The sequence below is a fragment of the Chiloscyllium punctatum genome, chromosome 49 (genome assembly GCF_047496795.1).
Source record: "Chiloscyllium punctatum isolate Juve2018m chromosome 49, sChiPun1.3, whole genome shotgun sequence".
Taxonomy (NCBI): Eukaryota; Metazoa; Chordata; class Chondrichthyes; order Orectolobiformes; family Hemiscylliidae; genus Chiloscyllium; species Chiloscyllium punctatum.
Genome location: NC_092787.1, coordinates 8,839,511 through 8,852,723, shown reverse-complemented (window position 1 = coordinate 8,852,723; position 13,213 = coordinate 8,839,511). Strand labels below are relative to the sequence as shown.

The window sequence follows — 13,213 nt, the reverse complement described above, 5'->3', positions numbered from 1 at the left end:
GCAGATACGAGCTCATCACCTGGTCATCAAACCTGTCCAACATCTGCAAGGCACAAGTCAGGAATGTGATAGAATACTCTCCATTTGCTTGAATGAGTGTAGCTTAAACAATGTTTGATACATTCTAAATACAGCAGCCCAACCACCACTTTAAACAATCACTCCCATCAGCACGGTGGTAGCAGTGTGGGCCATCTACAAGATGTACTACTGCAAACCACCAAGGCACCTTTGACAGCACCTTGCAAACCTGGAGGCTGTGCCACTTTGAAGGTCAAGGGCAGCAGATACATGGGGACACAACCATTTTGTAAATTCCCTTCTGAGCAACACATCATCCTTTATTTGGAATTATGTTGGGAAACACTGGGACAAAATTCTGTAACTCTCTTAATACCTTCACCAAATGAACAATGGTTCAAGAAGGCAATTTACCACTTCTCAAGGACAATTAGAATGAGCACAGAATGCTGATGGTGACCAACAACTGCCACATCACAAGAGTAATAATTGGCTTAAAATGACAATTCCACCATCCTGCAATAGTGGATTCCCACTGAGAAGACAACAAATCATAGAAAATCAAGGATGGGCAGCCTATGATTTTTTTTGTACAATTATAAATTGATTTTTAGTGAATCATAATTAATCTGCCCTTCTATCTCAATTGGAAATTCAAAAAAACGTTATCATTTGGATCAAGGCAATTAGTTGATCAGGTCAATTTTTGGCAAAGGCATCTACTCTCTAATTTCAGAGCTAGTTGTAGCATCAGCTTGGTTTTAATTTTGTACAGCTATTTCCATTGTAAATCATTGCACTGAGATGATATTTGATAAACTATTCAAAATATTAACAATTGATGTGATTCTTTCCCTATACAGACTGTCTTAATGACACTGTCCTGCATCAACCCAGGTCTGTCTTTAACCATCTGGTCAGCTTACTGGACAGCTGTTGAGCATGTTGCAGCAGGCATTGTGTGAATGACCATCTGCTGGGCCCATATTTAGTATCCATTCAGGCCAACAAATGGTTTCATAATTGGTACAATTACTTTTTCGAACAGATAAGGGGTTTAATGTGAACTCATACTTTGAAAACCTTGAATTATTACTAATAATACGGCTTCTTCTGCATCAGATTTCCACATTTCAAAATAAACCTATTTTTCCTAAAGTATTTTACGGGAGTTTATGACACATTACATTATCAGAGTGAATGTTTCATGCCTTTCCTGTGGGGTGGACCTGATTGGACAGAATATATTGGGTTAGTTAAAAAGTGAAAGAGACAAATGGGAAATAACAACATGTGGGGTCAAGGGGAATTCATAGAGTATGAACAGACAACAGAGTGTGACTGAGAAATAATAGAGGTGTAGAAGAACAAAGCTCTCAGGTGCTAAAACTCTGTCAGTTGCTGGACAATTAGGGACCAGCAATAAATGCTGGTCACCCAGCAACAGCCATGTCCAACATCTATACATGATACATCTATACATTTATTCATGACAGATCGTGGTAAATCACTTGTGTTTTATCTGTTACAAAGTATTTTGGAAAAATTATTTTACATTAATTGATGCAAGGCTAAGAAAAGCTTTGAATATGCAATAACTGTATAAATATAAAGCGGTGTTTAAAAATGTATCTCTTCTGCAAATTTTTGGTTGCAGATTGTTACTGTTCTTGTTTCTTTAATTCTTCTGATTCTAAATTTTCCTTTTTTTTTCATTCCAAATTAATGAATGTTCATATGGCTGAGGGTGCTTGTTCTGTAAAATGGTTTAGTGGGGCAATGGAAAAGAACTTAATTTTGGAGTCTAAATATTTCAAGAACAATGCAAAGTGCTTCACAACCAATGAATTACTTCTGAAGTACTGATCCATTGTTATATTGGTGAAAACAGTGGCCAATTTGCACAGAGGTACCATAGTTAGCAATTGAATAATCAATTGATCTGTTTTTGAATAGTTAAACAGAGGAACAAATTCTAAATCAAATATTGAACATTGCCTGCTTTTCTTAAAGTAGTACCATGGATCTTTTATATTTATCTGAAAAGGATATTAATTTATTGACCAAAAGCCTGCAACATTCCTTACTTTGTCAGACAGCACTGATGTGTTGCAGGATATATCTTTAAATCTTGAATAGGAAGTTGAACATGTGTTCTGATTCAGAGAAGAAAGACTACTGTAAAGCAATGTTGATTCAAGACTAATGTTGAATCGTAACCATATAGTAATAAGTGAACAATATGGAGAACTATACAAGTTTTGAACACTTCTGCAGAATAATGAAGATATTTTGAAATATTTGCTGAATGCTTCTGATAAAATTTTTCAAAAGCAATTCGTGTCAAGTCATTCACTGCAACAAAGTTAAAGTCAGAATGCAAAACCAGATCTATGAACTTAACATTGAATCTTAAATGTGTTTGGCATGTTTTTTTCTAGAGAAGCAATTTAGGAATTCAGAAAGTTCAACACTTGAGAGTTTTTGTTTGTCCACCATGTCATCTGTTATTGCTCAGTGACTGTTTTACACCATTTCTATGAGTTCCCCTTTTTCCCCATATGTTACTTCTTGTACTCTGTGCTCTCTCTTTCCTTCTTTTGAGCTGAATAAAACTCAAACAATTGTAGGCTGAGGGAGCTTGCAGAATTGGAACAGCTCTGCTATGTTTCTTGGCAGCACAGTTGCCCAACTTTTCTCTGCTACCTCTGAACCAATTGCTGTCAATATCTCATGCTATCATATGATGCCAATAACGTATCACCATACAATTCCAATGCCAATCCCTCAATACCCCACATCACATTTGATCCTTTCTTGTAATGATGCTAGTCTCCACCTAATCCTAGTTTACCTAATTTGTTTCAGGGTCCCAATCCCCAGAATACTACCCTCAGCAGCCTCCAGAATCTTGACAGAGCCTTTGCCTCTCTAACTTAAGGATGGCGTTGGTTAACTCCCTATGATTACTTAAGGCTTTGCATCTCATCTTGTGAATACCACTGTTGCCGTCGACCATGGATGCAACAAGCTGACAGTACTTCTAAAGTACTAAAACACAATGTCAGAGTTCCAGGACTACTTTCATCTCCCTGTAACCTTAGCTATTCAACACCCTAGAGTGACTACTTCCACATAAACTGCACCCTGTCAGCTCCTGGGATACACCTTTGACTCAATAAATATCACCTACCCTCAAATTCGCAAAAATGTTTAGACTTTAAAACTAAAATAAATGAGAATACAAGAGCATCAACAAATATTGGAGCATCTCTGAAACAAAGTGAATTTGAGATTTGCAGATTGAATGAGTCAGACACCGACCCAATGAAAAACACATTTAAGAAGATTGCAGGAAGAGATTAACAGAAGATTAAAGAAATGATAACATTACTATAAGAGGATGGGGATTTCATTTTGTTTTGTTCATGAAAATGATAACTGATCACTTAATTTACATAAAAAAGCAGGTTCATGCATAATCATAGCTGCAGTGCTATTTGATAATTCCATTTTATTCATGGCACTTCATTTATTTTAATTTTTTGCATACTAGAATATATTTAAAAACGCGCACACAGCTATTTCAACACATGAGGTTATTTTGCGCATCAAGTCCATAACTGCTCCCTATGCAGTAATCCAATCAGATCCATTCTGCACTCTATCCCTGCAGTCCCACAAGTTTATTTTCTCTTCAGTATCCATTCAATTTTCTTTTGAAATTGTGCATAATATCTGCTTCCAATACCCTCATAGGCAACAGGTTTTAGGTCACTATCACTTTGTGTGTAAAACATTTTTTCACACTGCCCTCTGTAGTTCTTGCCCAAAACTTTATTTATGTTCTCTGGTCCTTGTACCATCAGCTAGTGGGATCAACCTTTCTTTATCCATTACTATGTTTCACACCTCTATCAAGTCCCAAATCAATCTTTGCTTCTAAAACAGTTCCAGCTTCTCCACCCTAAACTCGCAGAATCACAGAATGATTACTGTGCAGAAGAAGGCCATTAAGCCCTTACATATCTGGACAGGCTCTCCAAATGATCATCTCATTGAATGCATTCTCCTTCCTTCCCCCATTATTCTACACATTGTTTGTTTTGAAGTAACCATCTAATTCCCCTTTAAGTTCCTTAACTGAGCCTGCTGCCAACATACACTTAGCCTTTGCATTCTGCATCCTACTGTCAAAAAGCTTTTTCCCATTATCACTTTTTTGCTGCTTTAGCAATTGCTTTAGTTTTCTGCTCTCTTGTTCTCAATCCTTTCAGAGATGGAAACATTTTTTTTCCTTACTTATGCTATCCAGATCTTCCTTGACTTTGAATACTTTAGTCCGGTCCCTTCTCAGGCTTCTCTTTTCCAGTGAAAACAGATTATACAGTCTGGGACTATCTTTACAACTCAACCCTCTTACCCCTGGGCCCATTCTTGTAAACCTATTCTGCAGTCTGTCAATACCTTCACCTCCTTCCCAAAGTGTTCACCCAAACTGGATGCAGTACTGCTGCTGAGGCCAAAAGAGTGTATTTAATAAGTTCATCACAACCTCCTTGATCTTCTATATACTGCTGTCTAAACCTGTCCTACCCACTTTAGTGAGCTATGCATATGTACATACAGGTAAAAACAATGACTGCAGATGCTGGAAATCAGAGTTTAGATTAGAGTGGTGCTGGAAAAGCACAGCAGTTCAGGCAGCATCCGAGGAGCAGTAAAATCGACGTTTTGGACAAAAGCCCTTCATCAGGAATACAGGCAGAGTGCCTGTATTCCTGATGAAGGGCTTTTGCCCGAAACGTCGATTTTACTGCTCCTCGGATGCTGCCTGAACTGCTGTGCTTTTCCAGCACCACTCTAATCTAAACATATGTTTATATACACTGCTCCAGTACCCATTTTAGGACTGTACTCTTTATTTAAAGTTTGTTCTCCACATTCTTACAACCAAAATGTATCACCTTATACTATTCCATACTAAGCTTTATCTGCCACCTGTTTACCTCCATCAACTTACAAAATGATATCTTTTGACGTTCTACACTATCTTTCTTGCAGTTAACCATGCTTCCAAGTTTCATATCCCATTCAAATTTGGAATTATGCCAACCACTCAAGTCAATAGTATGCCAAGAATATAAAGAGCTCAAAAACTAAACCTTGGGCAACATCACTCCAAATCTTCCACCTCCCTCCTATCTGAAATTATTCTGGTAAATCTCCACCATGTGCACTCCAAGATCTTCTCATTTTCCAAAGGGTGGCCAGAATTAGGTGAAAATTTTTTTACAAGTTATCTAATTGTTTTTGCTGAGTTGCTGGTTTGGAAATGGATGGGCAAGGTAGAATAGAAGTACCAACATTTGAGATACAATCATTCTTGGATTATAAGAGCAAGGGGATGAACAGTAAAATCATTAAAAGGATTAAAACCTACTAATGTTAATTCTGATGCTAAGCAAAGCAGTTTAATAATTTAAAAGTTGCTGTTGAGACCCTGATCATACATCCACTGAGTGCCCAGAGCTTATAAACAGCAGTATTATAAACTATTGGATTAATGGTAAAATTCCATAACTTTATTTTACATTTTTCATCTAATTGAGAGCAGGCTGCATCATCTTGGAAATTGGTGAAGTTTAAGAAGGTTCTATGCTTTCAGTTTTGTCTTTACTGGGACAAATAGCTGTGTTTTGAATCTGGGATATTACAGAAGCTGTAGTGGCTCCAGGCAGCACAAGTGTTACTGTTAGACTCAAGGCAGTTAGTACACAGACTGCAATCCAGGAAGTAGCAGGTCTGTATCACTGAAAAGGGTAAGAATTAAAAAGTACCCCTAGGAGCCATTAATAGTTCAGTGCAGAGGCTGGCAGAACAACTTAACTTCAGCATTTAACTTGTGAATCATCACCACTACTACCACCACCACCCATCCAAATCCCCTGGGATAACCAGGGTCATGACAGACAATTTTTAAGAAGTAATTGACTCCATTGTTAACTTTGGATTCAGAATTCAGTTGTCCGTTCACTTGTTTCCTGGGCTCGCTGAAACTGGTCGGGTGAAACTAAGTGAGAGGATAGTGGAGATCAGTAGCACTGAGAAATGGACAGGCTGGGAAGCCCTTAAAATATTTTAATCAGACTATTTGGGCATGTTATGATTATCTTCTGTGCCAAGTTGGAACTTCAACCTGGACCTTCTGGTCTGCAAGCAAGGACACAATCACTAATTGATAACAGCCCTTAGAAATGCTTTTACACACTGTGATATGTTGGCATTTTTTAAAACTTGGGTGGGAGATGTTTGCTCATGGTGCTTGTTCTTGGACTGTACTTTCAATGCTTTAGATATGATTTCCAAGACTTTAGTGACCATTTCTGCTATCCTGGATTCTTTTGATTCTAATTTCTATTTCCCAGCTGTCAACATGAGAGAAAAGCTCTGGGGTTTGAAGGCTTCAAGAAGATTCCTCCCACCAGTGGGCTTTTTTTTTGTGAGGCAACAATGTGGGTCTTTTATAGAGTCATACAGCATGGAAACAGACTCTTCGGCCGACCAGATATCCCAACCCGACCTAGTCCCACCTGCCAGCACCCGGCCCATATCCCTTCAAACCCTTCCTATTCATATACCCATCTAGATGCCTTTTAAAAGTTGCAATTATACTAGCCTCCACCACTTCCTCTGGCAGCTCATTCCATACACGTACTACCCAATTTTTAAAGTTGTCTTCATTTCAAAGTTTTTTTTAAAAAGTTCATGCATGGTATCGGAGCACTCTGGGTTGGGCAATTGTTGCTTATCCTAGTTGCCCTTTAGAAAGTGGTGGTGAGCTGTTTTCTTGAAATATAGCAATCCATTTAGTGTAGATACACCCATAGTGTTGTTTGGGAGGGAGTTCCATGATTTTGACTCAGCAACACTGAGGGAACAGTGATATATTTCCAAATTAGTAATAGTGAATGGTTCAGAGGGAACTTCCAGGAGCAGGTGATATTCCCATGCATTTACTACCCTTGTTCTTATTGGTGGTAGTGGTTGTGGGTTTGCTTCAAATCAAATTACAGTTCCACAAGGATTGGTGCTGGGTCCACTTTTGTTTCTAATTTATACAAATGATTTGGATGAGAATTTAGGAGGCATGAATAGTAAGTTTGAGGATGACCTCAAAATTAGTGGTATAGTGGACAGTGAGGAAGGTTATTTAAGATTACAAAGAGATCTTGATCAATTGGATCAATGGGCTGAGGAGTGGCAGATGATGTTCAATATGGATAACTGAGTAGTTGCATTTTGGTAAAACAAACAAGGGCAGGGTTTATAGAGTTAATGGTAGGGCTCTGGGTAGTGTCGTCTAATAGACACCCAGGGTTCAGGTAGTTCTTTGAAAGTTGCAGCACGGGTAAGATTTAGAAAAGATTTACCAGGATGTTGCCAGGATTGAAGGGATTGAGTTATAAGAGACTACTTGCCCTCAAAAGCATGAGGTTGTGGAGTGACCTTTTACAGGGTAATAAAATTACAAGGAACATAGATAAGATGAATAGGAAAGATCTTTTCTCTGATGTGGGTGAGTTCAAAACCAGGGGGCATATTTTTAAGGAGAGAGGAGAAAGAATTAGAGATCTGAGCGGCAAATGTTTCACTGAGGGTGGTTCGTGTGTGGAATGAACTGCCAGTGGAAGTGATAGATGCAGGTATGGTTACAACATTTAAAAGACATTTTAGATATGTACATAATAGGAAAGGTTTAGAGGGATAAGGGCCAAATGCAGGAAAATGGGACTAGTTTAGTTTGGGAAACTAATGGATGAGTTGGACCAAAGGGTCTGTTTCCATACTATATGACTCTGACTCTTAGTGGAACTCCTTACCAAAGCAAATCTATTGAAACCTTTTGAAGATTTACTATTTGTTAGGTTATTAGATTCCTATCACTTGGCTAACCTTTGAACCTTAGTACTGAATCTAAAGTATATTGATAACTGCACAAAGCAATTACAGTGGGCATGGCATCTGTTACTGATTTGTGATGACTGATTGTTAAAGTCAATCAATCAATCAGTGGTTGAAGTTTGGTAACTATTTAGCTGTGCTTTTGGGCTAATAACCCAAGGGGTTATGAGTTCAACTGCCACCACCGCAGTTGTAAAATTGCATTTAATCAGTTTGGTTATTTGTGGTGATTGTCAGAAAAATATTTGTAAGAAACTACTGGATTATCTTCAAAACTTATTATTCATTAATGTCCATCAGGGAAGACAACCTATTATCTCTACCCATGCTGGCTGTTGTGTGATTCTAGTTCCACACTCTGAATCTCTTAGCTTCAGGTTAACTAGGAATTTGAAGTATCTTCCAAGATTAATTATGGTTAAACTCAAAGATTCTTATCATTAGCCAATGTCAGCTTATGAGAGCACCGTTGTCACCGTTGCATGGTTAGTTGTTGGGGAATACTGTATACAACAATACCTACCTACATAGTTTATCTGATGAGTCTAAAGTATTGCAAGCACAAGTGTAGTTTAAGTGTCATCTTGGCACCTGCTCAAGCAATTCCACCCCTCTGATAAAACCAGACATGCAACCTTGTTTAGTCGATTGACTGTTCAATTATTTTTGGAAAGTTCAATCGACACATGATAGATGGCTATCTGGGAGAATGTCTTTTCAATATAGTCTAGCACATAGATTACCTGGCTCTTGGCACATATGGCTTTATTTGACGAATTTTTCTGAATCTTCTGTAGGTACAGGTGTACAGCATTTGGAATCCTCATCAGTGTTTCAGATGAACTCAGTGAACAGTGAGTACATGTTTACAAATAATTAAAATTACAAAAATGCATTTGCTGGAATAAATATGTATTTTTGTTCTTTCTTCCTAGCCTATTGTCTATGCTCAAGTATTTCAATATATTTGCTTCTAAAAGTAATTTTCTCCGTAAAAGATTGTGCCGAATATGGCAGAAAGGTCAATCACGTAATAAAATAAACGTGCTATTAGTATGCAAAAGTGTTTAGTAAAAATACCGAGTATGGTGCTGAGCTGGAAGGTTGGAACTGGGAGAAGGTGGGGGGGGGGAGGGGAAATGAGGAAACTGATTAAGTCTACATTGATGTCCTGGGGTTGAAGGGTCCCAAGGTGGAAGATGAGGTGTCCTTCCTCCAGGCATCGGGTGGTGAGGGAGTGGCGATGGAGGAGGAAATGTCAGCAGATGATGCAAAGTATGCGGAGGTTGGTGGGGTGGAAGGTGAAGACTGGGGGTTTCTCTCCTTGTTGCAGTTGGAGGGGTGGGGTTCGAGGGTGGAGGTGTAGGATGTGGATGAGATGTGTTGGAGGGCATCATCAACCAGGTGGGAGGGGAAATTGTGGTCATTAAAGCAGGAGGCCATCTGGTGTGTTCTGTGGTGGAATTGGTCCTCCTGGGAGCAGATGCGGCGGAGGCGGAGGAATTGGGAATCGGGATAGCATTTTTGCAGGAAGTAGGGTGGGAGGAGGTATAATCCAGGTAACTGTGGGAGTTGGTGGGTTTGTAAAAAAAAAAAAATCCGTGTTGAGTCAGTCATTGTTGATGAAGATGGATAGGTCCAGGAAAGGGAGGGGGGTGTCAGAGATGGTCCAGGTGAATTTAAGGCCGGGTGGAATGTGTTGGTGAAGTTGATGAACTGTTCAACATCCTCGTGGGAGTATGAGGTGGTCCCGATGCAGTCATCAGTGTAGCGGAGGAAAAGGTGGGGAGTGGTGCTGCTGTAACTCCGTAAGATGGACTGTTCCACGTAGAGACAGGCATAGCTGGGACCCATACAGGTGCCCATGGCTATCCCTTTAGTCTGGAGGAAGTGCGAGGATATGAAGGAGAAATTGTTGAGGGTGAAGACTAATTCATCCAAATGAATTAGAGTGTCAGTGGAAGGGTACTGGTGGGGGTATCGGGAGAGGAAGAAACAGAGCTTGGAAGCCCTGGTTGTGTCGGATGGAGGTGTAGAGGGACTCTATGTCCATGGTGAAGATGAGGCGTTGGGGGCCAGGGAAACGGAGGTCTTGGAGGATGTGGAGGGCGTGGGTGGTATCCCGGACATATGTGGGAAGTTACTGGACTGGGGGAATAGGACAGTATTGAAGTAGTTGGAGATGAATTCGGTGGGGTAGGAGCAGGCTGAGACAATAGGTCGGCCGGGGTAGTCAGGCTTTGGATCTTGGGTAGGAGGTAGAATTGGGCGGTGCAGGGTTCCCAAACTATGAGGTGGGAAGCTGTGGGTGGGAGATCCCCGAGGTTATGACGTTGTGAACGATCTGGGAGATGGTTAGGTGATTGGGGGATGAGTGGGGCAGACAGGTTGAGGCAGTCAATGTCTCGGTGGCAGTTGGAAATAGAGGTTTGTGGGAGGGTATTAGGTTGGCATGGGGTTACCAGGTGATTGGGTGTGTTGGAGGCAGACGAAGTCATCCTCGAAAGGTGGGTGAGAGTCTTGATAGAAAAAGTAAGCTCGGAGGCAGAGGCAGTGGAAGAAGTGTTCATCGTCGTGACGTGTATTGAATTTTTTGATGTTTGGACAGGGAGGATGAAGGTAAGGCCTTTGCTGAGGACTCATCATTTGTCCTCAGTAAGGGGGATGTCTTTGGGGATAGTAAAAACTCGGCAAGTCTGGGAGCTAGGTCCTGGAATAGGGCTGGAGCTGGGAGCCCTGGCCCTACACATGCACTTTTCACAAATCTCCCTTTTATCTCCCCTCATGCCTATCTGGACATACTTTCTTCACAAAACCTGTTACTTATTTGCAGTCAGGGCACAAATAATATTTTTTCTTGGGCTCACTTTGAAACTTTATCAAGCTGTGTTTTCAGGGATTTTTTATTTCTGTTCTCATGAGCTTATTTACAAGGTGATGCAGTCACATTGTAACATAACATTCTGTATTTTTAACATTTTGCTTCTCATAGAAGCAAAATGAGAATACATTAATATTCTCAAAAACTATCAACCGTGCAGACTAGGTAGGTTCAACATGACATGTTGCCCTGTAATGACTAGGGATGTGGTCGATTAGGGTGGGATGCTGTCCAGAGGGTTGGTCCAGATTCAATGGCCAAATGGCCTCTTCCATTTGGGATTCATAGGGATTCTATGATACTGAACTTGAATCTGCTACAGCAAGGCAAGTATTAATTCCTTAGATTACACAGAATTTAAATTGGCACACTTAAAGGGCATAAGATCTCTACAAAAGTTTTTTTTAAAAAAGTAATTCCTTCCCCTTTGCAGCCTCCCTTCACCCTTCCCTGCTGCAGACTCTCACTATTTCCGCTTTCCATCAGCGCTCTCCATTTTTCCTCCACCCTTCCACCTTGGCTTACTGCCTCAGTAAGTACTCAGTGTATTCCACCTTCCCTCCTCCTGACCCTTTTCATTCCACACACGTTTTGTTATAGGGTCTCCCCACTGACCACCTCCACATCTTTCTTTCTGTCTCTCTTGCGCTCTGTCTCTCTGGCACTCGCACACTGCCTGTGTGTATGTGTGTGTGTGTGTGTCTCTCTCTCTCTCTGCATGTTGCGCTCTCGCGCACTTGCTCACTTTCTTGCGCTCTCACGCTCTCTCCATCTACCCTCACCCCCCATGCCCAGCTCACCTCCTTTGCCTCCTCCTCTATCATTAGCTTCCCTTGCTGTCTTTCACTCTGCTCAACACGCCGTCCACCCGAGTCATGGGAGATGAAACTGCTGGCAAGAGGAAGTTTTAACCCCCGCAAACTCTAGTTTTGCTTTCTGACAACTCTTTGCCTTCTCACTAATTCTGTCCATTCTGGGGTGACATTTCTTGAACTGGTGCCTCTAATTGAATTTTCCTAAGTGTTTTGGGAATTCATTCACCTGCTGTCCTCATGTATTTTGAGTCCTGCTTATAACCACACAGAAGAAACTATTTTGCAAGAAACTGATGATTACCCAGCCTGTTCCCCTATCCTCATGGTAAGCTATGTCACAAATAGTTTCCTCTTCTCCGATCCTAACCATTTTCTTTTCAAAAGCTCCATCATCAGGTCTCCCCTCAAAGGAAGTACCTATCTCCAACCTCTCCTCTTAACACCATGCCATCTTTGCTGCAGCTCCATGAATATGTAGTCAGCTTTTCGCCCCATCACAGCAGTTCAATATCACTAAGTAAAGTTACAAATGACATTCTGTGATTGTGATCACAATTCCTCTTTCAACCCTCTGAACCTCCCTATAGTCCTCAAAAAAGTTGACTAATACCTGCCCTCTATCATCTTGCTCAGTTGGAATAGCTTTGTTTGGTACCATACTTTATATATCCAATTGTAATCAAATCATAAGAAGTAACATTATCTTTTTATCCCTGCACTACTCCTTCTAGTTAGCCACCAAGAGTCTAGCCTTTGCCACCTCCACTACTTCTTTTTTATGTTTTGGCTTTTGGTGATATCATAAGAAGACGTGGATTCACTTCCTCATATATTCAAACAATTCCTACTTCAATTCCTTGTTCTGACATTAAGCTGCAGATGAACTACAACTTTTTCCAGTTATGGTTATTGACCCTTTGACAAACTGTAACCCTTTCTCATTAATTACAACCCCAGTGGGAAACTGTCAGGATGGACCAGATATAATAGTTCTGGCTTTCTGTTTGACTGAACTCCAGACCATATGTCATGTACATGTAAAGGACCACTGACTTGCATTTGTGATGTCCATTCCCGTACATCCCCTCTGTTCATTTGTTGCTGAAATAATTATCAACATCCATCAACATAGGCATGTTCCAACTACCTGAATGCTTATCTTACTGGCCTTCTATATGGCAGATTTCATACACCAGCTCGTTCAAAACTCTGCAGTATATTAACTTTCTGCAACTTGACAGTGTAGGTGCATCATTAGTCTCATGATAATCTCATTTTATGCATAAGGCATCAGCAACATGAGCATCTTAGTATGTTTGTTGGCCTCAAGCTTCTGTCCTTTTATGGATGCCAAAAGCAACAAATGTGTTGGGTTCATTATATAAAATATTCAGCTCTAATTTGATTTCATGGTTCATAATCCTGCAGAATTTGAATTGAATAAAAGGAAATCTGAATGAAGTGTTTAATGATGACCATGAATCCATTGTCGATTGTTGGGAAAACCCATCTGGTTCAATAACATCCTTTT

General features: G+C 40.3%; 1 protein-coding gene and 1 long non-coding RNA gene across 6 annotated transcripts in view; one reads left to right on the top strand and one right to left on the bottom strand.

Annotated features, from left to right (window-relative positions):
* LOC140469547 (nuclear receptor subfamily 6 group A member 1) overlaps positions 1–13,213 on the top strand; it is a 381,258-nt gene that overhangs the window by 75,943 nt on the left and 292,102 nt on the right. For all 5 annotated transcript variants that reach the window (XM_072566159.1, XM_072566158.1, XM_072566157.1 and 2 more), the window contains exon 2: positions 8,784–8,840. In XM_072566159.1, the coding sequence (XP_072422260.1) occupies positions 8,784–8,840 (57 nt within the window). The remainder of the gene's footprint in view (positions 1–8,783; positions 8,841–13,213) is intronic.
* LOC140469549 (uncharacterized) overlaps positions 1–13,213 on the bottom strand; it is a 160,504-nt gene that overhangs the window by 93,569 nt on the left and 53,722 nt on the right. The window lies entirely within an intron of this gene.